Source organism: Aptenodytes forsteri, unplaced genomic scaffold (assembly GCF_000699145.1).
Source record: "Aptenodytes forsteri isolate BGI_AS27 unplaced genomic scaffold, ASM69914v1 Scaffold237, whole genome shotgun sequence".
In the NCBI taxonomy this organism is placed as follows: Eukaryota; Metazoa; Chordata; class Aves; order Sphenisciformes; family Spheniscidae; genus Aptenodytes; species Aptenodytes forsteri.
The window spans coordinates 1,842,406-1,866,921 of NW_008794451.1; the positions used below are offsets into that span (position 1 = coordinate 1,842,406).

Below are 24,516 nucleotides of genomic sequence, written 5' to 3' on the forward strand. Positions count from 1 at the left end.
TTGGTTTCGAAGTTCCTGCAGGGTGTTTAACCAGAACCTCTTACTTAGGGGTTTGACTTGTCTTTCCTACTTTAACAGTAGTACTTACCTTTGTACTCATTATAAACTTCAGTATAGCAGGCTTATGGCTCGATTCATACATAACTTAAACTACATTTTCATTAAATAAAAAGTTGAGAGCTAAAAGCATCTAATCGTAAGCTTTTTTAAAAAAAAAAATGTCCAGCTGTCTGCTATACAGATTTTATGATTTATATAGAGCTGCCTGTAGGAACTATGTAAATTTCCAATACTCTGTCTTACTTTTCTTAGACTTTCTGCAGTAATCTTCTAAATTTCAATTGTAGGCCTTTAAAGATGGGTATTACTACAAAATTAAGTAAACGTTTTCTAATGTGTTTATGGTCATCACTTAAAATATCACATTAATTGTCAATGATATGCTTCTTATAACCATTTTTATGTGGTTAAAGCACAACTTGCCTGGGTGGCCATATGCAAAATATTTTTGGATGTTTCCTGGAATATAGTTCACATTGTTTATCACCTACTGACCTTTAACCTGTCAGAGATAGACCCAGGAAGGGGGTGAGGTGGTAGAGGGCAAGGAGCAGCAGAAGCAGATTATTATGTTTCATTCTTTGTGCTGAATTCATTCTTCCAATTTTTTTGGTGGCAGTAAAGCAAAACAATAGCATGAAGCAGCTGATAGGCAAGATCTTCTAAAGCTTAGGATGCAAAATCTGCATTTCTTGTACTTCTGCTAAGGAAACTGGATATGGGGAAAACTACCTGAACGAGAAAAAAATGTGCTGTGTGTGAATTCAGAGATTTTGATCTACTACCTGTATGAAAGATGACTCTAGGCAGACTTTGCTATCTAGTAGAAGCTAAGGAACTTCTCAAGAAATCTCTTTTCACCTGAATTACAAAAAATACAGATTGAATCATTTTGTGCAAGGATGAAGTGGTGGTAAGAATGAGAGAAATCTATATTTTCCTTAGGAATACTTATCACAGGCACCTCAGTCAGCCTGTTCAGCTAACGTGAGTTCACGGAATGAAACGGGAGCAGGCTGACAGGCGACCAAATACAGTCAGAGCAGTTGGTGGGAAACACTGAGCACTGTTAACCGGGAAATGCCCGTTACCTCGGGGCCTGCCATGTCATCTGGATCATTTTTCAGGCAAGCCTATGCCTGGCTCGGCAGTGGCAGTGAACAGTTAAGTGTCTGAGCTTACTGGGTGGGGGCAAAAGAGGTGTGAAAGCAGCAGAGTCCTGAGGTTTACCTTTGAAAAAAGGTATGAGAAGATGCATCACGGACTGTGCCTTCGCTGGAGAGGCAGAGGGAATGTGCATTTTGAGTAACATTTAGCAAAGCTTGCATCGACAGACTGCAGTTTTCTTCAGCTAACTTTGAGGGGTATGTTTGAGTTACTAATTAGCCACTTGCTGCTGCAAAACACAATCCCTCTGTTGTTGGTAAGCGAGGAGGGTTTGAAGAGAAGAAAAAATGTCTGGAGAGAGACTCAGACTAAAATAATCAGATTTTGTGTCCTGTTTGGAAGGTGAAGTTGGAAGACTTGTCAACACAGTTGGGCCTTGGGGAAGGGCTACAGAATCACAATACAGTTTGCTTGTAACATGATGTATTTTAAAAGCTGCTCTGTTGGAGGAGAAAAATAAGTAAACTTGAAAGAATATATAATTTCCTGGATTGCTGTAGCAGCAATAGGTTAGACAAGTACTCTCAGAAAGATATAGTGGTCACTGATGTTACTATTTCTGTTTGCAGGCTCAGTCTAGCCTTTGAGAACTACCGTTCCACCAGAGTCACAGTAGAAGTTGTCTCAGGAGATGCTTCCTGGGTTACTACTAGGAAAACTAGGTTTTCAGATTTTTGGGGGTTTTTGCTGTTTGTGCACCAGATTGTTCTATTATATTTCTCCCCCCCCCCCCCAAAAAAAAAAAAAAGAGCAACTAGATATCACTGAAGTCTGTCGGTACAGCAGGTTACCAATATTTTCAGTGCAGCACTCAGCATGTTGTTTCAGAAGACATCACTACTGGTGATTTCGGAGCCTGCCCAGATTTGCTGGGTCATACCAGAGCTCAAGCCAGTCATACTGGGGGCGGGTTTCAAAGCACAGAGAATCTGTTCGTCTCAGGGAGTAACAGGCTTTTGTGCACCGGGTTGGATCGACACTGTCTTAGCTGAGAAAAAACTTTATATCCCAGTGGTTTTTTTTTAAATGAAAACAGCAATGATTTCAAATAATAGGTAGGGAATATTACTGAAACGATGTTCTGCAAAGAAATTTAAACTATTCAGCAATACAGACTAAAGATACAGTGCAAAGGGACTTGATACCAAGAAGTATAATGTATGGTGGCAGGCCCAGAAGGCGCTGCAGTTGAAAGTGGAAGCTGATGACTAAGCAGAATTGGAGTTACAAGCCAGAAAACCGTGACTCTGACAAGAAATGATAAGAACAAGAAATGTGAGGAAAAACTCTGCGAACAGATGTGAATGGGAGAGAGTGTTGCAGTAGTACAGCTGCAGAGAATGAGAGGGAACCAGTATTCGGTCCAAGGGCAGGCATACATCCGAGTCGTTAGCGCACTCTGAGGGAAGAGATGGTGGTGTTTGCTTCTTGAATAGTTTGCAAGCTGTCACAAAATCATACTGGACAGCCAGGGAGTAGGACACTTAGTTCTTCCAGCCTGCTGATCTGGCAGCAAACGCCACGCGTGACTACAGGTATCTTACTTGTAAGATGACTTGGAAACTTTGAGGCATGACTTGTCCTTACTTCACAGAGTTTAAACTGGTGCCTATGGGAAGAGCGCCAGGAATTTTGGATTAATGCTCATCCATCCCTCCTTTAAAGATTGTAGCCTAAATTTTGATTTACAGAGAAAACAGTGAGATGTTGGCAAGTTATCAATTATGCTACACATAACAAAAAACCCACTGTTGAATATTAAGCAAAATGCATACAGCTGTAAAATTTTTGTGCTAAGTAGCATAGTGGGATATAGTGAGATCTTTCAATATTAGCATCAACACAGTGTGTTCTCTGCCTTTCTGTGCAACAGTCCATAATGACAGGAAAAAAACCCCACACGTTCAAATACCAGAGCATACTTAATGGTGGCTTTCAGTTTTTAAGTACTTTAGTCTTTGGTTTTCATCTGGATTTTTACATTCTCTTTGCCTTTGGGTTTCTCCTGCACAAATATGCCTCCTTTGACATTTGCTTTTGCATCCTGTACTGGTCAACATATATGAAATTAACAGGGAATTTTAATTTGTCCTTATGATGAAAGGTCATTGGGTTGGTAGCTCAAATGGCAAGAAGCTCCACTTGACAATAGCCTTGGTACGCTGTCACTCCCTCCTCTCACCCACTTCCAGTAAAAATCAAAACCTTGTATTTTCCCCACTGTCTTAGGTTCTCTGTCTCAACTTCAAGGGTACGCTATTTATTTATTCTACGACTAAATAACTATTCTGTTGGTAGACAACTAGAACTGTTCTGCAGAAAAATATTGATTATGTCCTTGTCACTCTCCCTCACCTCTGAAGCTGAAGATTAGATGTGTACAGTAATCTATTTACACCATAGAATTTTAACCAGAAAGTTTTAACTCAGTTGTGTAATTAAAAAAAAAAAATCTAGAAAACCTTTCTTCCTGCTTACGAGAAGAACACTTACTGTTCTGTGCCTTTTTCTTGGTCGTCGCTTACTGTTCTGTGCCTTTTTCTTGGTCGTTTGCATAACCAGTAAGCTCTTAACACTTTTTTGTCCCAGACGTTTTGCTGTATAAATTTTAGATGTGAGATTCAGAACTCTGTTCTGGAAGAGCAGGCGATGAACAGAACGGGGCAGCTCAGGTGCCAGTAGCTGGAGTTCTGGAGAATAATTTGGGACTGGCCGTGTAGTCTGTCTCACTCCCACTTCTGAGGAATAAGGGCTTCCGAGAGCCTCTGCCTTGACCAGGAGATAAATTATGCTTTCATCTTTCCCCATACCATCATAAAGCCTTAAAAAGGGGAGGAGAAAGATCTCATCACAAACTAGTGCCAAGCAAATGATAAAGAAGTGTCAGCATTGGTGTCTTTGGTCTCTGCAAGACAAATCGCTCCTGAGGGTAGTATTTACTTCAATGCAAAGGATATTTGTAGGCACCACCGAAACCATAAGAATTCAGTTTCACTCCATTCCAAATTGATAAAAATTGAAAAGTTGATATAGGAACAAATTGCTGCTTGAAACTTAAACTGTACAATTTTAGGTCTTAAAAGCTGGAGTTTTCATTTAGTTATCTTTATTTGCTTTCAGTAGTTTATGACCTAAATGTGTAAAATTAATATTAAAAACCCCTGGCTAGACCTGGATTAAATTCAGTATGAGATGAATATGCTCCCACGCTTATTAGAAATCCAGTAAGCTTTCTCTACTTGACCTTTTTTTGACTGAAAAATTAGTAATTTTGTGTCACTTTAAGCAAGGATATGGGCCACACCAAATTTCTCCCTATGAAGAATATTAACATCTAAAACTTACGGCTTGCTTTATTTTTCTATTCACTTTGGTGAAAAAGTATGCGGTTAACCTCTTCAGGTACTATCTTTGGCTGAAAAAGTATGTGGTTAACCTCTTCAGGTACTATCTTGGAGTAAAGTCCTGGCTATTTTGCTTTCTGTACATGGCCCTGTACTTTCATTTACCTTGGAAAACAGCAACATACAACCTATATACATATCAAAGTGCAGCAAAGTAAGTCTTAGGTTTTGTTGACAAACACAGTTCCTGTGATAGAGTTGTTCACTCACTTTGACAAGCACATGCTTTTATTGTTAAAACTTTTGACCAGAGAGCAGTTTCTTCAAATGCTTACTAGTACTTTAAATTTAGCATGCTGCACGTTAAACATTTGACCCCTGCTGTGGGGGCATAAAGCCCAATGCTTTAGCCAAAAGTTTCATCAGAACTAAGAATTGCGAACTGTTGTGTCATGATGGATAACTTCGAAAGTTATGTCTTTTATACCTGCTTTTTACCTTACTAATTTTCCTGTTTGTTAGTCCCAGTGACTTGTAAAAAGCTATGCAGTGTGCTTAAACTCTTTCTTGAGATACCGTTACGGTATTTTTCCAGAATAGCAGCAATATAGACAGCTGAACTCTTAAACTGGAGATTTGGCATACATGTAGCCCTTAGTGTACAGTGTGTACTGTGTAATTTGGAAAAGATTAGTGTAAAAGGACAACTGAAAGTCCGTATGATATCATTTATGGTGTGAAATACTGGTTAACATCATCACTCAAACTGACAGCTGAACTACTGGAGATTTGGCATACATGTAGCCCTTAGTGTACAGTGCAGTGTGCCTCTTTCTTGAGATACCGTTACGGTATTTTTCCAGAATAGCAGCAATATAGACAGCTGAACTGAAAAACTGGAGATTTGGCATACATGTAGCCCTTAGTGTACAGTGTGTACTGTGTAATTTGGAAAAGATTAGTGTAAAAGGACAACTGAAAGTCCGTATGATATCATTTATGGTGTGAAATACTGGTTAACATCATCACTCAAACTGAGCATGCTGCAGGCACACTGAGTAACTTTCATGATCTGTCTGTGTCCCTTGAAGTTGGCCAACATAACTTCATTTGTTTCCAAGAATCCATACACTTGATAAAAACAGTGATGACTGCTGTTCTTGTACTACAGATGGAGGGAGGGTTTTTACGCTGTAAGAGGTCCCAAACAGTAAAGTCCTACCTGAACAGAACAAGATGTGAGAATTGGGTGTGAAGTTGCCAGAGGAATCAAGTTTAACCCAATGATTCTAGCCTTAGGCATACATTGGCATAAATGTATGTGTATCACACCACCTGCTAGTCATTATCTGCATCTGACATTCAAAGATGAAACTTGGCATTTAGAACAGGAATCACCTAGCAAGAAGAAGAACTGACTTCTTGGTGCCCCAAGTTCTACCCCCTCCCTCCTTCCACTCAACAACACAACACAATGCCAGCCCTACAATTGAAGTGCATCAGTTTTAGGTAATAGAGAAGTGTTTACTTTAATTTACCTGTAGTAGAAGTTTACTATACTGAAAAAAAGATTTTTAGCTGAAATCCTGGTATTAGTATAACTGGGTTTTGCTGCTTCTTCTGCATCATTAATGAGGCAGTCTTTTATCCTGGCTGTACAGGACAGACACTGTTTAGCAGCATAAGCATCTGAGACATTTTAGTTCCTGATAAACTTAAATCTGTGTCCTTTAGTAATACGTTAAAATTGCATGAATGTGTGTGAAGCTCAGGAAAAAGTCAAGTTTAATGTGATATTAACTGGTATTAAAGAGTTTCAAGCTCAAAGTGTTCTCTTATAGCATGGAGTTTTCCAGATTTCTGCCTCCTTCCTTACAAATTCAGATACAACTAGAGTATTTTGCAGAGTTGTAACTAACTCAAGTTGGTATTTTATACAGCTGTAGTTGAAAATGAGTAGGTGAATTTTTTTATCAAATTTGAAGCCAGTCCAAAAGGACAGTAATATATGAACCTAATTTTTCTGCAGCCTCCTCTTACTTGTGACTTACAGTAGCAAGGCGATATGTACTGTCAGTCTTCAGAAGACTACTTGTAGTAGAACTATTAAATTTGTACTTACAATTATTCAAGAGATTGCCTTTCAGTTAATCATCAATTTTCGTGTAGCTTTTTCTATACTGAATACAAAGACAACTCTTACATATTACGAACTTTACTAGCAGTCAAGAGCTTGTAATAGGCAAGTAACACCTACTCTTTTCCTCCCACAACCCTAGATCACCTATAATTTTGACCACTTGTATAAACTTTAGTTTCCTTTCAAAGATATTTCTAACTATTAAACCTTTGTTGACGCTTCAGAGATACAAAGAGTAGCATTTACAACTTTATGTACCTTTCAAGATTTGTCAGAACAAAGTAAAGAAATTAACAGTTGGCTTCCTGCTATCTGGTTTTAAACTTCCATAAAATCTTTATATCCATTGCTACAATTGAATCTTTTCTACAGTGTTCTGAAACTGTAGCTTTTTTCATGGCACCTATGACAAATACTTTGAATGAAGCTGCTTAGCTACCACTTTAAATCTTCAGTAGATGATGTTTTCTTTTGCTGTGGACTGGTAAGATTTAAGTATCTTACATGAAAGCTCAGTACTTAAAAAGGATCAAATGTTGGCATGTTGATTAGTAGTAATGGAAAAAGCCATAGAATTTTTTCATTTATATCAAAGCTTCCAACTTCCCCTGGTAGATAGCAATCAAAGGAAAACTGGAACAACTCTGGTAGATGTGGAAAATATGAAGTATTCACTAGCTTAGTGTTACATAACTTTTGGTTGTGCCATCGGGAATAAAAGAGCTAAGAATTTGAAGTAAGCGTAATCCCTCGCTTCTGGTGGTACCTGACCTGTCACCCTCCGTGTTTAACCCCTTCTTGTCACATGTTTAAAACCAGATTCTTAAGTTTGTGTCTTTAGCTTTTCAGATAATTGAGTATAATATTCAAAGAAACTATCGCCACACTTCACTTTTTGTAACCTCTCTTTATAATAGTTTCCCACCATTTCAAAAATCAAAACAAAAACTTTACCATATTTAAGTCAAACTGTACAGTAGCAAAGACAATTCAGAACATCAGCAGATTTAATAGTAATGCTTTTAGTGGCAATAAGACAAGTTTCCTCATGTGTATAAGCATATTTTATTTCCTATCTCTAGATAAGCACTGTACTGATACCCCAAGACACTTCAAAACCTCTTGAAAAACTGAAGATTTGAACACATGTGAAAGTACTCCAACATAAAGTAAATATTTTTCAGGAGAAGTGATAAAATTCCATCCATTACTTCTAAGTTCCCCAAGCAACGGGGGTAGCAATTTAATATTCAGCTCAGTTGTAATCTCAAATATGGAATGCACTTAGTATTAAATAAGGAAAATTTTTGCCATTTTTTTCCTTTTTATGCTTGCCAAGAAAGATTAAAATAGCCACACTTGCAGAATTCTTTAGGGTTCTCACTCTTACTGGCTCCCATATTTACTCTTTTTTTTTTTAATGTGGGGAGGGAGGAGAAAGAGTCTGATCTTCAAAATGTGTCTCTTGATAGCATGATCACAGACTTAATTTCCTCTTAAAAAAAGAAAAAAGTGGTTACCAGTACTTAAAAATAAATTAAGTTGTAGAAAAATAAGTCTTAGAAAGACAATTTCAGTTGCATTCCAGACAATTCCAACTGCAGGATGGCTAAACTATGACTTAGCATTTTCTTTAAGCTACACTGAAACAGAAACTGCCAGAATTTTCAGAAAGCATAACATTCGTTACATTTCTAACTAACTAAAGAATTGTGGAAGAGATTAGCTTAAACCCCTCTCTGTACCCACACGCATGTTAGAACAGTGATTTTAATGTAGTATGAACTGTCAACATACAACCAACCAGCCCAAGTTGTCTGCTGTCTTCTGACTGGAATATCAGAACATAGCAAGTTCTGGCCTTTCTACAAATCCTGTTTTTTCTTTTGAACTGGTATACAGAAATATATTATCTATTGTATGTCTCATCTGTACACATAACTTAAGGTTTTGTGGGTAAGATCACTTTTGGACGATCTCTGTATGTTCTGTAATGTGTAATAAGAGTACAATGCTATGTTTCATTCTTCTGGGGGTGTTTTGGGATCTTTCTCCTCTGCACAAATACATACTTTCACATGAAATAACTGACTCAGTCACGTCCAAGACCACTGCTCTTCTGTAAGTTTGAACAAGCTGGTTGAGTTCTGCCAAATATTCCGGGGGAGACAAATTAAGGCTGCAATCACATAAGCCTTGTTTCCATAGGACATAAAAATAGCCATGAAGAGTAGTTCGCAAGCTAATCACCAGGTTAGGAAGGAGAAAGATGATAACCAACTTCCTCATAGACCATTTTGAAAATGTTAACCTTTCTGGTAGCCCCTCAGAAAAGGGGCTACCCACCCTTTACTATTACTGCCATCACTATAAATTAAGGCTGTGGCTGCGCTGCTTCACAGCGGCTTCCTCTATGGAGCGTGAACTTCAGGTAGCTTTTCTAGTCTGCTTCTCATCTTAGCTATCTACTATCCAAAAGGTGTGATTAAAAAAACAAAAACAAACAACAAAACCAAAAAAGTAGTCATGACATTTTCCTCACACTAGGCAGTATTACCTGAACTTCACCCTTTTTTCATTGAAGAAAAAAGGAAGAATCTTGATTATTTGAGACCAGCACTGGTCTAAGCACGGAGGTACTTGTCATCTTGTGCAGAATATCGCACAAAATTTTACACCTTAACCAAGATCTGAATAAGAGAATGGGTTAGTCCGTTATCCTGATCTGTAACTAAGGCACCATAGCACCACTATTACAAATAGTCTAAGGAAAATAAGTATTACTCAGGCAAGTATTTGAAGTAAAGCTAGAGATACAGGAATTTTCCATTCCCCTTAGAAGAAAAATAGAGAACAGGATACTGTAATTTTTAGTTTGGTCAGTTTGGAGTTGGGGATTACTAACGCTAGCTGAAATGTAGCAATTGCCTCTATCCAAGTAATTCAGATAGGTTGGAATTATAATCTCATGCAGTATAAATAGCTGCTAATAGACTTCAGCCCAGTAAGGCCAGATAAGACTGTACGTAAAAAGTCTGAAATTTACATTTTGATCTGAATGTGAATGGCTTTACATGAGTTTCTTGTTAAGAATTTGTAAGTAACTGGTAGGAGCTGAGCTGATTTTCCATTAGTTAAGAAACACTGCGAGTGCATTCCGTGCTTGCCTGTCAGGTTTCTCACGGTAGCTCCCTCATTCCCCGTCTTGCTCGCTGACCCATGCGGGACAACTTCTAACAAAGGTGGGAGAGTGTTGCCAACCTCCGCATTAGTGCAGTGTATTTACGCCATAAAATCTTGTGCTCAGATAACTTGTTTTGTTTGCGGAAAAAGGAGCAATGCTTTCAATGATATAATCCCTTTTCTCCAACTCGCCAACATTGAGGAGTATTGCAAAAGTAACAGGTTTAGGCTGAAGGAAGTTTGACCTGCTTTTCACTCTCTTCAGGGGAGGGGAACGAAGGGCAGAGAGTGGAGCGTGGGCCCCGCTAGCTGCCAGCATCGTTGAAGTTTACCGGTTTTAAACATTCCATTCACATGGATTGATTTCTAGTGACTGCAGCATAAACTGACACACCGAGTAGCGAAGTCCGAACGTCTGGAAAAGGAATTTTAAGTCACCTTGCTAACAACTCTGGGCCTCTGTTTGATGCCTTTAACTTCAAAGACCGTTGCAGGTTTTCCCTCTCTAAAGTAACACTGCAGTAACTTTGCAATTAAGACATGAGATCACAGTTTATTCCATCAGAGTCTTCCAGCAGGGCCAAAGAAAAGAGAAATAGCAGGCATACTAAAGCTTAAGTTTACAAGAGCCACACACACAACCCCCAGAATGCCCAGCAAGATAACTCTTAATGTTGTAGCGACAAGGGGAAAACTTACTAGGTCATCTCCATTAATCGTAACCTAGCTAAAAAAGCAAACCCAACATAATCTTCGGCTGAAAAACTTCAAATCTATTATATAAAAGTTCCCATGTAGAAATCTACATCTGAGCAGTAGCACTGATGGCATGGCAATGCAGAATTCTTGTGTTCATGACACACTATTTCACTTTTGTACTTCCTGCTAAAGTACAACTTGGGTAGAATTCCCCCCCAAAAAAAGTCATCATTCCTCCGCAGCTGTCAAAAGACTGTTCACAAGCTCCAGCGATTCTTACAGTAGGAAGAACTGTTAAGTGCTTCAAAGCACTGTTTGCAAATAAACATTTAGTAAAGCCATAAACATTATAGTAAAAGTGATAAAGACTTACATCTGTACGCTGATATTTAAAATACAGTACTGGATAAATGCTATAGCATATTTGAAACAGATTTGGGGGGGAAAGAGCTGCCGTTTTCTCTCGTGAAGTAACTTTCTAACTGCTTGTATTACAGATTGCCCTGAAATATGACCCCCAGATAGAAGAAGATCTGCGTAACTGGATAGAAGAGGTTACAGGGCTGAGCATCGGTGCAAACTTTCAACTGGGATTAAAAGATGGCATAATCTTATGCGAGTAAGCATTTATTAAGTAACCTTATTTTTAGCAGTTTTCCACTTTTGAGGAACTAAGGAGGGACTTTCTGAAGACTCCCCTTCAAACACATCAACAGTAATAGTCAAAGACAGCTGACAGTAGGGTGGGAGACAGCTTCTTTGAAATTGTGGAGAAGAATGAAAACTTAAATCTCCTTTATATTTTAGCAAAGATTTCTAAGTATTTCTAAATTTAACGGTGAAGCTCTTTTCTATAATAATCAAATGGCACACAAAAATTCTTATGGTCTGTTAGACTTGTTAGACCTGAGATCTGAGCTAGGCACTCTGTATAAACCAAAAAATTAACCATTTTGATGAAACTAATGCAACTAATAAAGCATGAGTGAAAATATTATATAATGCCTGCACAGATGGTATAAGGATGAGATTTATTGTTTAAGCATTTCCCTTTTTTTCACCTCCCTAGGCTTATAAATAAGCTGCAGCCAGGATCAGTGAAGAAAATTAATCAATCAAAACTAAATTGGCACCAGGTAAAACAAAAAACCCCCCAAAACTACACCTCTAACCCCTCCAACCCCCAAACAGTTCTTTTGTTCTGTATTAACAAATTTGCTGTGAATATGGTACACCTTAAATCTTAATAGCACCAAGTTTTGTATATGATACATACACAACAGTTGAGGATACTGCATACATGAACAGCATTTAACAGAAAGCAACTATAGCTGAGATGGCTCATAAATGGCAGTTGAGCATACGTATTTAATAGTAGCGCTTTAGCTGTTAGGTGAAACTTCAGGTGGAAGAAGAACAGAGAGCCACATAGCAAGGCCTTTTTCCAAGTTAAAAAAAAAGCTGTTAACTTTTTTTATTAAGTCACAACTGTGGTTTTCCATCCAGGCAGTGCTGCAAGGTGTTAGGTCAACAGCTTGCCTGTACCTGGACATTCGAGGTCACTGTATGAAGTGTCCTCCTGAGAAAGCAGCTGGAGAGGATGGGGAGGGAAAGGACCCGAACGGTCTCAGAAGAAATGGTTGTGTAACAGAACTCAGAAAACAATATGGTGCAAACTACAGTACGTATTTTCTTTCAGTATATCCAGATTTGATTTCTCACGAGTGCTCTATCTAGCACTCCCCCCCGCCACGGGACTATCAACGGCAACATGCCTTTAGAACAAGCATTTGGAAGGGTTGCTGGTTAGAGTTGACTGCCTTTACTGTTGCTGGGTCTAGCTTAACACTGCTGTGTCAGCCTCTTGTTTTTACTGGCATTGAATACTTCTAAAGACAGTGGAGGATTTTTATTTTTAAAAAAAGTTTTACTACCTAAGACTTGAGAAGGAAAGGTGAGATTCAGTCCTTACTCCTCGTGCTCCATATCGCTTTCCATTTTCTACAGCACACAGTGCTAAAAAGTGCTAATAAACCCCAGAAGCTTGGTTGAATTTGTCCCAGGAGGTGAGCAAGATAATACCTTCAAACTAAGTTAGATGTTCTTACTGTCCACATAGCTCTGTTCTTATTTGACTCAAAATTATCAATTGCTGAAGTCAAATAGCATGGACACTATGTCAAATTTTCCAATTTGAAGCAGGTTTTAGATTAGGATTTCTCTTGGAAGGGACAGAGTTGAGACAGTGTTGTCATCAAAGCCCCCTCTAACAAAGTACATGATACTCACTGATGGAGAGATGCCAGGCTAGATAAACCCTTAGATTGATTTCTGAAGTCAATATTAAAACTAATGAAAAATAATGTCAAACTTCCTACCAGTCCCTCTTAACCACACCAGCTGTTTTGTCCAGTTAGCACAAGGCACAGAACTTGCCTAAAACAAGCAAAACAAACCAACACCAGAAAGCTTGAAAATTACTTAGTTTCTGAATTGAAACACTGAGTAGAAAACTGGCTTTTTTGTTTCTGTTTAGCTGGAGAACATTGGGAATTTTATCAAAGCCATCCAAGTCTACGGCATGAAGCCACATGATATTTTTGAAGCAAATGATCTTTTTGAAAATGGAAATATGACTCAAGTACAGACTACTCTAGTGGCACTAGCAGGTCTGGTAAGTATTTGTACCCCTGGAATTGGCACAAATCCACATGCCGGTCCAGATGCACCCTTACCACTCATGTAAATACAGAAAACAACAACATCTCTCCCCTGTCGGGAGGGGAGAGATACTGCTGCGAGTCTGAGATACTGCAGAGGTTGCGCTTCCGAGGGCTGTGTCCTACGGCATGCCTCCAGGGAAGGCTCGGGGTTCGGATTCTTGACTGCAGATGGCCTTGCTCTGGAGCCGCGTGTGCATACACAGAACTGGGGAGGCTCACAGGAGAACGCGAGTCCCTGCAGAATACCCTTCTGATAAGATACTTGGGTAGCTCTGGAGTGCCACCTTCAAGTGGCACAGGGGAACTGTTACCTCCTCTCACCCCTGACACAGAGTTTCTCATAAGAGATAAACCTGCCTGTGGCATCACTTGAGAGCCCAGAGTCAGGGCCATAAAGCCAGTGTTCCAGTAGCAGAAAATATACGTTAAACACTGAATACTCTATTTTCCCTCTCCCTAAATAGGCAAAAACCAAAGGTTTTCATACTACAATTGATATTGGTGTCAAATATGCAGAGAAACAAGCACGAAGTTTTGATGCAGGAAAACTAAAAGCTGGTCAAAGTGTAATTGGCCTGCAGGTAAGTATGAAATTCAAGTTTGCAGTTAATCTGTTATATTTGAGAACAACTTTCTTGTTTTGATTAACTGATACATTGTTTATGCAAAAACAGCTGCAGAATTACAATATATTCTTATCACGGAAGGAGCTATGAGGTTTTAATTCTTGTGAGCAGTTGATTGGCTTTATAAGCTCAAGTGACTGCCTGGAAGGTCTTTCTGTTTGTTTTAAGTCTGCAATAAGAATGATAAGGAGGAAAGGAACAGCCAATATTAGCAGTATCATCTCTGTCCTCTAAAGTGGTTTTAAAGTAGGAGTCTTTGGATAGCTAAAGCTCCTTATATGGTAGAAGCTTTTTTTCCTCTCCACTTTCCTTACTAGTCACAAAACCCAAAATACCTGGCATAAAATCTTAAAATTCCTGTGGTAGAGAAGTTGCGGCAGTGTGATTGAATCATTACTGTCCAGGGTAAAAGTTATTTATTACATTTTGATGCATACATCCATTCTAATTGCAGCGCAGTTGGGCAAATGCCAGTCACTGAAGTGCCTTAGGATGACCGTTGCCTTTATTTTTCCTTTTGAAGCTCAGTATGGAGAAAGGGTAATTTATTACAGGTAGCGGTCAAGCTACATGAGGAAAGCGTGCACCGTAATTGCTTTTTCCATCAGCCACCACAGTTACCAACCGTATTTGTTTCCTTCGACTGTGCTTGCTGTACAAATAAAAATCACTTTTTCTGTCCACCTCTTCCTTCCCCCAATAAAGATGGGCACCAACAAGTGTGCCAGTCAGGCAGGCATGACTGCTTATGGAACTAGAAGACACCTCTATGATCCAAAAATGCAAACTGATAAGCCATTTGACCAGACGACAATTAGCCTACAGATGGGCACTAACAAAGGAGCCAGTCAGGTAAGCAGGACTGCGTGTGACACTCGCAGAGCAGGTACAACTCTCAACCTGGGAGAGCCCGGTGGGATAGCCGAGTCGGAGAGTTGCGTGCAGTAGCAGAGTCTAACTGGCAGCAGTGAGAGGGTACAGTTCAGCTGTGCTTTTATGCAGTAATTGAAGAACTTAAATGCCTTGTCACTAACCAGTGTGTTCTGTGCTGAGTATCTTAAGGCATAAAAATGACCTGGCGCTTCTAGAATTTCCGTCTGGCTGTGTCATACCAGAAGAAAACAGTAACTTCATTTCAAGTACTAACTAGACAGAGGCAAAAAAGAAGTTGCTTCCTGGGCACTACCTCAGTCCAAACACTTGGTATATTCTCTCAAAGAGGGAAGTAAACTGCCAGGACTTTCTTCTGTGACTTACCTCAGTCCAAACACTTGGTATATTCTCTCAAAGAGGGAAGTAAACTGCCAGGACTTTCTTCTGTGACTTAGCTACTAGTGAACACATGCCGCTGTGCTATATTTTGTTATACTTTAATTCCTACTTTCTAGCACTTCCAGTAAGGTGTGCTAGCTGTAATCATAAATCTAGTAATCACAGCTCTTGACCTTCTTACTGAACCTCTACAATCCTGTTTTATTAGGCTGGTATGCTGGCACCAGGTACCAGGAGAGACATCTACGATCAGAAGCACATATTACAACCTGTGGATAACTCAACTATTTCGTTACAAATGGGTACCAACAAAGTAGCTTCACAGAAGGGAATGAGTGTGTATGGGCTTGGACGACAAGTGTATGACCCCAAGTACTGTGCTGCACCAACAGAACCTGTCATTCATAACGGCAGCCAAGGAACAGGAACTAACGGGTCAGAAATCAGCGATAGCGATTATCAGGCAGAATACCCAGATGACTATCACGGAGAGTACCAAGATGACTATCAAAGAGATTACCATGGTCAGTACAGTGACCAGGGCATTGATTATTAGCTTTGCATCAAAAGTTCAGTATTAGTCCATTATTTTATTCAGTAAGAACGAAACTAGCCTTGTGGAATTGTTACCTGTCTTTCCTACACACTATGCTTAATGTACCTAAAGAAATACTGCCTTACATACATTCCTTTTTCCTTTCTCTGCCCTTTCCCTGTCTAGTTGCCTTTAGTGCTGTAACAGTTGTAGTCTACAGCATAAACAATAACTGCATATGAAGTAAAAGGAATACTGTGAAAGGGGGAGTGCTCTTGTACAGCCAGGTCGTCTAATAAGGAGCTATGCATTTTCACAATCTCTACTTAAGTAGGTATCTACATACCACATTAAGCCTTCATTTTACATATTTACAGCTTTTCTGTTTTCCAGATAAAAGAATTTCATGCTTAAAGTTAAATGTGGTCTTTGCCAATGAAATCTAAGACATCACATTAGTGATTTAAATATCATTACTATGTTTCTAAGGTATTGTTTGCTAATGGTAAGTCCTGCATTAGACATAAGCATGCATTTGCGATTATGTATTCATTCCATTATCAACACTGACCAAACTCTTAGCTGTCTTACTAAAAAGGGAGCTTGTACAAAGTCTTGAGCCGACAGAAGTCCCACGATTGATGGTGCATTCACCTTTTATTGTGCCATAATATATCCATGTAGAAATGCTTTTTCTTCCTTCAACTGTATTTATTGCCACACTTCTCAAACTGATCCCAGTGTATTTTTATAAATAAATATTTTTTCTTAAAGGTATGTAGAAGATCCTGTCTCATTTGTTACGCTACCATTCTTAAAGATTAGATGCCACAGAAATTATTCCCAAATCAGCATCACCTTTGCCCGTGTTAAGGGTAACGTAGAACTTCTGTCCATTGCAGTTCATGTTTTCTTTTCCATGGGATTTAATCTAACAACCTTGTAAAAATCTCCTGGGAGCGAGTGACAGTGACCTCACGGGAAAGGAATGTAGCTCCTTTACAGCAGAGTTCGCTTCCCGTCTACATGACTCTGAGGTCGTGACCAGAGATCCTTAGCTGTTCACTAAGTCCCTGCTCTTTTCTCAAGGCAAACGAAGAACTGCACATATTTAACGCTGCCTCTGCTTCAGCCTATAACCTTCACACCACCACTCTGAGAACTCAAAACACCCTTGCTTTAGAGCATGTAAAGAGATATCCCAATCTTTGTGCCTGCTGGTCTGCAACTTGAGTTCTTTAGTTACCGACAGCAGAGCTTTATTCCTAAACGGAAAGTGCTTTCTTCCTCACCGTGGAGTGCGGACAGGCTGTACTAATTTACCTGGGCTGTTTTTAACAGGAGAAAAGAGAGCGTGCTATCAACGGGGGCCACTGTTGCTGATCCTAACTTTTGTAAAAAAATTAAAGGTATTTTAAAAGTATTGACTGCATATTAAACTTATTTACATTAACATATAAAATGTTTTATACTTGCAAGTTCTGGACTGGTAAAGGATTCTTCCCTCAAGACTAGAAATTGTTTGTGTTTTGCTCCGTTAGTTTCTATCATCTTTGGGTGTGATGTGGCGATCTGACTTTCAGCTGACCTCTTTGTTGAGTAAGTCTTAAGCTTATTTATTTCACAGAATTTAAATTTGAAAGGACCTCTGGAGGTCACTGGCCCAAGCCCTGCCTCTGAAGCAAGAGAATGATTACCACACTGTCTGTTAAGACCTGCTCTTCCTGAACTATACTATTTCCCCCCCCGCTTCAGACTAACAGCATTTAACAATTTAGAACTATTACATTGAATGCTGAAAAGCAGTGCTATGATCAACAACAACAACTTTGTTGCTTTCATACTTCGGGTGAAAGCAGGGTGTCTTTTTGAAAGCCTGAGCCATGCCCTCCTGCTCTTTCTGAATCCAAAACTTACGCTCCAAACTGCTTGCACACATTTATTATGTACGTACTTGAACGGAGGAAACGACACGACACACAAACTGTTCTCAGTATGCCTGTTTTCTTTCATCCACAGAGGTATCCAGTGGAATCATAACTGAATTAAGTGAGAGTTTGAAGTAGACACCAAGCAAGACCAAATGCAAACTGCCTTGCTTAAAACAATCAGCTGTAATACTTAGCCATTTCCTGGTATGCAGGCACCAGTAGTCCCCACCTCCTGTTTTTAAGGAATATAGCCACACAAGTACCTTTCATTCCTCTGAATCCAGCCTTCCATAGCTGCAGGAAAGAAGAGTCCACACAGTATCAGGCTGCTTTGCAGGGCAGGCATTGAAATACCAGAAGCGGCTTGGACAAGTATCAGTACCCAAACTAGTACTAACCACGTATTCACGTGAGCTGCACCTACATCCAACCCCACCACCTACTTCCAGCCTGCTTTATAGCTGCCTGACTTCAATATTCTGCAGGGGAAGAGAGCTGTGAGGAACGAGCGCTAAATAGCATCAGCTTCTGCAGGGGTGCTTTATCCCTCTAACCGGGGTGAGGACTCCTGCCTCACGGGAATGCTACAGCTGGAGGCTGTTGTCACAATTGCTAGTGGAACCTATGTGGGATTGGGAGGTCCTGTGTTGCACCTGCAAGCTATAAAGCTATGCTTTGTGTACAAAATTTAATTAAAAGGTGTATGTTCGGAACTCTCCTGTAAAAAATATACGTGACTCTCAGAACATACTGTCACAGCTGTAATTTCTGGACTACGGGCAGTACAGCATTGCTTAAATGAAACACGCTCAAATACAGCTTAATTGGGATTTTTCAGTACCTTCCTTCTTTAAAAAGCAAACCAAACTTTGTAGTAAGTGTCTGAAAGTCCTTTCTCCACCCAGGAACTGCAGTGAAGGCAATGACGCTGCATCATAATTGCAATGAACACAACCGTTGGGATTGGAAGGGACCTCTGGAGGTCGTCTAGGGATCGTCTGAAAACGAGGACAGACATATATAAAAATTTCCCTCCCTTCCACCAGGGAGTTCCTGAGTCAAGGGCCAAAACATGCAGCGTGAGTACCAAACACAAACAGGAAAAAAACCCCAACATCTAATAGCAGATTTTTTTTTAACTTCCAAGCAAACCTACTACGCTTTGTGAACTGGTAAACATCATTTTTACATTGTGGAGACACTACTACTTGGAAGCAATCTTACTGGGCCCTGCGGCAGGGGAAAAGTTTTGCCCCTCTCCAAGTACCGTACCTGCACGCTCTCTCACGGCTGGGGAGCTATTGCTTATTCAGCATGATGTTCGCTTCCCACAGCATCCGCAAGCCAAGCACCAGAAGTACCCAAGTGTACAGTTTTAAATAATGAGAGGTAGCAAGTCACAGCCAGTAGATGACCGGCTTCACCTGCCAGGCAGAAAGTAATTTATCTATTTCTTTCCCCTTTTCATCATCTATCCCCTTTTCATCATCTATTCAACTTTTATGAAGTGGCTCATATTGAAGCAGGCAAAAGTTAATTAAATGAAGACTAAAAAGCCAGTATTTCTTAGCATTTCCTAGCAGATAACTAGTCTCCTTTCAACAGCAGATCAGATAGGGTATTTAGCTGAAACAGATTTGTCGTTCAGGCCGTCAATGTATGGCTTTCCTGTATGTCCCTTCCAAGCTGTGACTAATCAAAGGTTTATCAATCTGTTCATTATGGCAGCTTATGAGTCACTTACCTGCAGTAAGGTCTCACTTCCTATACTGATGTGTACTTTACTGAAATCCCTGGTTGGAGTCATCTTCCCACCTCAAAGCTCTCCTCGAACAAAATGTTAAAGGAGCTTTTGAACCAAGAGAACAAAATCGTGTTCCGCCGAGTAAAATCTAGAAGCACCCCATACTCGGAACGAGGTGGAGCCCTGAAAGCGCATTATAACCAGGGCCCAGGTACAAAGTTTAAACAACCCTCAGAACTGCTCCCAAGAAAATGCTGACAGACTGTTACCAAGTTATTTGTTTAAAAAGCGTCTACACTTACCATGTCCCTCTTCTGACTAAAGCCCCGACAGTCTCTTCTCTACATTCCTCCACGACATTTTATATTTCACATCCGCGTCACAACTAGCATTTCTATAAAGTATTCTTTATAACATCCTTGTATCTCGTTTCTGTCCAGCCACTGCTCATCTGCCACTTCTTTGCCAAGCTTTAAATCCAGACACGAATTTTTCTGCTTCCTTTGTCTTTTCAGTTGCAAAGGGAAGGCAGTCGTTTACTTTTATTTACCAAAAAAGGACTAATCCTCATCTGCCCTGTGGAGAGGAGCCAATGGGTAATTTATGATACTAACTTGTAAAAACCGTTCCCAAAAGAGTATAATGAAAAGAAGGACACCTACCTCATAACCATTAATTATCTTGACTACAGGGAATTTCTATCAACGGTAATTTCCATCAATGAGCTCAGTGCTGTTCCTTAATTGGTTGCAGGGGCTGTTCAGATAGACAGAATAAATCGGGAAACAAGTCATCTCAGAGTGCCCCCTCTACAAATGTTTCTACGCTTACTGATCCAGGGATGACTGGCCCAGCATTCCCAGAGAAGCAGGGGAAAAAAAAACCCGTGATAGCTGACACACCAAAAAGCTAAAAAGGACAGCTCGATGACCTTGTCGACGTAGTATTTTTAGTCTGACAACATAGACATTTACAAGGAGTTCTTTTATTAACAACTTCCAGACCACCGTAACAAGTACATTAATAAAAATCAGATGTGCTGATACACAAAATACATTATTCATACAAACAGATTGTGTGTCATTTTACCGGTGCAGAAGGTACAACAGAGATTTAGAGAACTAATACTTTGTCGTGGGGTATCGGTAACCTGTACTTTTTTTTCCTGTGACTTGTTTTTGCTGTTGCTGGTCTGCCTTCATACTTCCCGGTGCACTTCACGTTCAAGTCTACAAAGAGAGGAAACAAGGAGTCAAACGATGTGCAGCACTAGTCCTGCTACTGCATTTAAATGTCGTAAGAGTAAACTGGGAAAATAATTAAGGTTCTTTTGTGTCTCAAATCCACAATCCTCTCGCAGGGAATAATTCCCCACCCCCCTCCCAGGTTTCTGTGCTCGGCAAAAAATTACTGAAGAATGCAATAACAGACCCAAACAATGAAAAAAAACCAAGTACAACTATCCCTCACTGTAGCGATAAACTGAAGCAGTGCTCGACAGCCCAACTGCCTGTAGCAGAACGCCCGCAAGATCGCGTGAGAGTTTGCTAGAGCCTGGTACCTCTTGGAAGCAGATCAAGAAAAATCACCCACATCTGCTACGCTCGTGTACGAAGTAGCTAGGGGGGACGCAGGACACTAGTAGTAGTGTCCAGCAGGCGTAGGTGCCCGAGTAGCTGTTGCTGCGGAATCTTTCTCCGGCAGCCCTGGCTTGGCCCCCCCCCCCGGCCCCTGACGCTGGGGGAAAACCAGCCCGGATTCTGAACTTGCTGGGTGAGCTGCTCAGGTTGGGCAATTTGCAGTATTTTTTCAGATGTCAGTTAGCGAGCGTTTACTCTCAGGACTTTCCCAAGCCTGGGCGTGGGGGAACACTCCCTTCTGGCACCTCAGCTTTTTTACACAGAGTAAATAAATATACACTGACAAAAAAGAAAGACAGAAAAAGGGTGGGGGTGGAGGGGGAAGGCCTCTAAGCCCTGATCTTACAGCTCTGGAACTTCAGCAATTCCAGCATAAAATCAAGCAGCCTGCCACTCTTCTGACTTTCCTACAGCAGACATGTGAAGGACTATCTGAACAGGATTTATCTCCCACCCCCTTGCCATTGTCCGATCTTTCTCTTCCTCTGCTGGGCACACGGGGGAACGGGAAGAAGGACGAGAACAAATATTTGATCCATCCATTTTGCACCAGCAGAGGGTTTCCTGAGGAGGGAAAGCAATCGAAGGAAAAACAGGATACTGGGTACAGCCTGTTGGTTGCTGTGAGACATCAGGAGATACATGACAGCCTACATCCATTCTTCTTGGGACATGAAGGCAAACACATTAGCTGGCAGATAAATACATATCCCACAGTCCTGTCTCACCATAGGTTGGAGCTCTGTCCCGTCTTCATTGTCCTGGAAAGGTCTCGCGCTTCTGTGTTTTTGCCCTTCTGTTAACTTGTTACTCTGACTCACAAAGGTCTACAAGCAAAAACCAGGGTGAGATAATTTGGGAATGCAAACCATTATGTAAATAAAAATACCTAGTAAAGGAAGATAATTAGCCCGGGGCTAAGAAACTGGAGCTGGTTCCTAGCTGGATGACACCGAGTGATACCGGGAGGGACTCTGCAGGGGCAGCAGGGGCGATGAATGCAACTGCGAGGGATGACTCAAGAATCCCTGCTACATCTCCTGCTACAGGAACGAGGACTCTGGCTGTCTGAAATCCCTCACCCAGCTCTCCGCCCACTGCCGCCTATTGCCCTGAGGGCCACAGAGCCTCCCTTCCACCCCCAGACGTTTGTAACCCGACTGTAACACAGGCGTCCCAAGTCAAATGCCTTCATGTGTTGGGAAACTCCAAGTTCTTGGCTACGTGAGCAAACTTACTCTTGATCATGCAATGAGGAGGAGTTTGGATGTGCTGCCCCCGGTTTTTCCATACAAGGTTACGCAGCCTGCCCTGCTTGGAAGACTCCTTACCCCTGTGGGAAGTCCTCTCTTCCCCCGAGGCCCTAGGGCATGGCTAATTACAAGGAATTAAGACCAGAGTTAAAGAGAAACTACCACGAAGTTTGGAAGTGGAGAAAGGAAAGCCTCCGTTTGTTTCGTGAAGGAGAATTGGCTTAAGAAGTATTTCAGCATTCGGCAAAACAGAGGGAGAGAAACAGAGGTCAAGGCTTCAGAGTTTTCCATTCAGTAACATATTCCTGTTCGGGACATGTGCTTAAGTACTGTTCTGAATCAAGGCCAAAGAATATCGACCTGCTTTCTTCTGCACAAAGGGTTAAGCCTATCTTTAGGCTGTCTTTTTGTTGTTTTTTGTTTTCAACAAAATTCTATGAACGTTACAGCTAATCTAGCAGCAGCATTAAAAAAAAAAAAACCCAAAACAGCTCTTCTGACACTGTCCTGAAGAAATCCATCCAGAAGATTCGTATCATATGAGCTATTCTGGCTGCTGAGTTTGTTTTTCATTAATCACTAAGATTTTCTTTGTCACATGGCTTATGAAGGAAAAGACAGAACTGGCAAAAATAGCATGAAAAGAAAAAACATCTGCATCTTCAAATATTCTCTTAATATGAAAGGGATGGCATATATACATCCAAATGCTTCAGATACAGCTATTAACTAAAGCTCTCCATCACTATGAGCTACGTAATGGTTCTCCATGGAAATGCTTGTAATGCAATATAGTAATTACGAGGGTAAAGACACAGAACAACCAGTCCAGAGGCAGAAGAATTTTATCAGGAGACAGAAGACAGTATTCTGGCAGAAGAACCTGTATAGGTATGAAGCAGAGCAACTCGAGTTTGCATGAAATGTGTTCAGAACGACGGAATCCATAGGATGTCGATGGATACCTGACCTGCTGCTGGCAACAAGAAGCTCCGCGTTTACTTTTGCTCATCGCTGTACAGTAAGTCACAACAAATACAAACAGCTGATCTTAGGGCACCCCTTGGATCGGTCTCTGCAGCTAGCTCATTTCTTTATTTATATTTTTTAATCACCAATAATACATTGAACATCTATCTAATATGGCCTAAAAAGTCAGCCATTACTTACGGGGTACGATCTAAAAGAAGGCAGCAGATCATAGCTAGCACACAGGAGCCAGAGGGAGCCTGTTTACTTCAGTTTATAAATTCACATATGATTTGCATCCCCGAGCCCGTCCTGTTCTAAGGTGTTGGGAAGGAAATAGCATGGGTTGTGGGTTCAAACTACTAGGCCTCAGGGAAAGAAAAAGCCCCAAAAGCTTAGAATGGCTCAAATATCTTTGCTGTTATCGCTGAGGTTTACCAGCAGTTCCTGATCCACGAAGTATGGCTTCTCTGCAGATCCATCGTTTGTCTCCATATCAATAGCAAAGCAAAGGAACATGGCATCTGCTGTCACTTCAAACACAGACAGAAAGCTGTGGGACATCAGGTAGGCAAAAAAACCAACCAGCAACAGAGGAACTACCCAAGCTTGCAATTCCCGATGGTAGTTAAATGCCATCAATCCTCCAAAAACAGTAAAACATACAACAAACACCTGCAAAGGGCAGCGAGAGGGAAATGCAGCCTCATTAATCACGTAGAAATGTTTCTTAAAAAAACCCAACCCCCCCCAAACCCTAAGGCAAATACATTGCAGCCAATATTTTAATAACACATCTCCTCCGGGAGATAGCTACGCAGTTTCTGGCATCACGTAGTTGTCACGCTTTGTGTTCAATTCAGTCTGTAAATTCTGTAGGGCAGAGGCAGTATTTTACTGTACTTACCGAAGACTCGTTGCAATGGGAACTGTAAGAGTGGCACCAAGGACACTACTGTATTGTACATACAGGTACAATATACATGTAGTATTATATGCATACTACACTAAATAACTCTGTAAAGACTATGAAAAGGATTAAATTCCTCAAACATTACCTTCTCTCCCGAACTCATTTTACAGCGTTAACAACACTGAGTTTAACAAAGATAAACCTTATTTACTTTAGAATCATAGAATCATAGAATCATTGAGGTTGGAAAAGACCTCTAAGATCATCGAGTCCAACCATCGACCCAACACCACCACCCACTAAACCATGTCCCTAAG

The 24,516-nt window shown here is 40.6% G+C and overlaps 2 protein-coding genes across 2 annotated transcripts in view; one reads left to right on the forward strand and one right to left on the reverse strand.

Moving 5' to 3' along the window:
• Window positions 1-8,934: 8,934 nt before the first annotated feature.
• Window positions 8,935-16,526, forward strand: CNN3 (calponin 3). The gene is made up of 7 exons (XM_009290480.1): window positions 8,935-8,964; window positions 11,091-11,212; window positions 11,663-11,729; window positions 13,130-13,267; window positions 13,781-13,897; window positions 14,648-14,794; window positions 15,423-16,526. The coding sequence occupies exons 1-7, from the start codon at window positions 8,935-8,937 to the stop codon at window positions 15,768-15,770; spliced, it is 969 nt and encodes a 322-aa protein (XP_009288755.1). The 3' UTR covers window positions 15,771-16,526.
• Window positions 16,527-20,390: 3,864 nt separating this feature from the next.
• Window positions 20,391-24,516, reverse strand: part of SLC44A3 (solute carrier family 44 member 3) — a 43,090-nt gene continuing 38,964 nt past the window's right edge. Inside the window, exons 13-15 of the mRNA XM_009290456.2 lie at window positions 23,725-23,961; window positions 21,793-21,891; window positions 20,391-20,653 (exon numbers count right to left, since the gene is read on the reverse strand). Of these exons, the coding sequence (XP_009288731.1) occupies window positions 20,648-20,653; window positions 21,793-21,891; window positions 23,725-23,961 (342 nt within the window). The 3' untranslated portion in view covers window positions 20,391-20,647. The remainder of the gene's footprint in view (window positions 20,654-21,792; window positions 21,892-23,724; window positions 23,962-24,516) is intronic.

What these genes read in the sequence shown, in the direction of transcription:
- CNN3 (XM_009290480.1), top strand. Translation starts at nt 8,935, where the DNA reads ATGAAGAGTAGTTCGCAAGCTAATCACCAG. An exon ending in TAGTGGCACTAGCAGGTCTG is followed by an intron (nt 13,268 to 13,780) that starts GTAAGTATTTGT and finishes CTCCCTAAATAG; the next exon opens with GCAAAAACCAAAGGTTTTCA. An exon ending in AAAGTGTAATTGGCCTGCAG is followed by an intron (nt 13,898 to 14,647) that starts GTAAGTATGAAA and finishes CCCCCAATAAAG; the next exon opens with ATGGGCACCAACAAGTGTGC.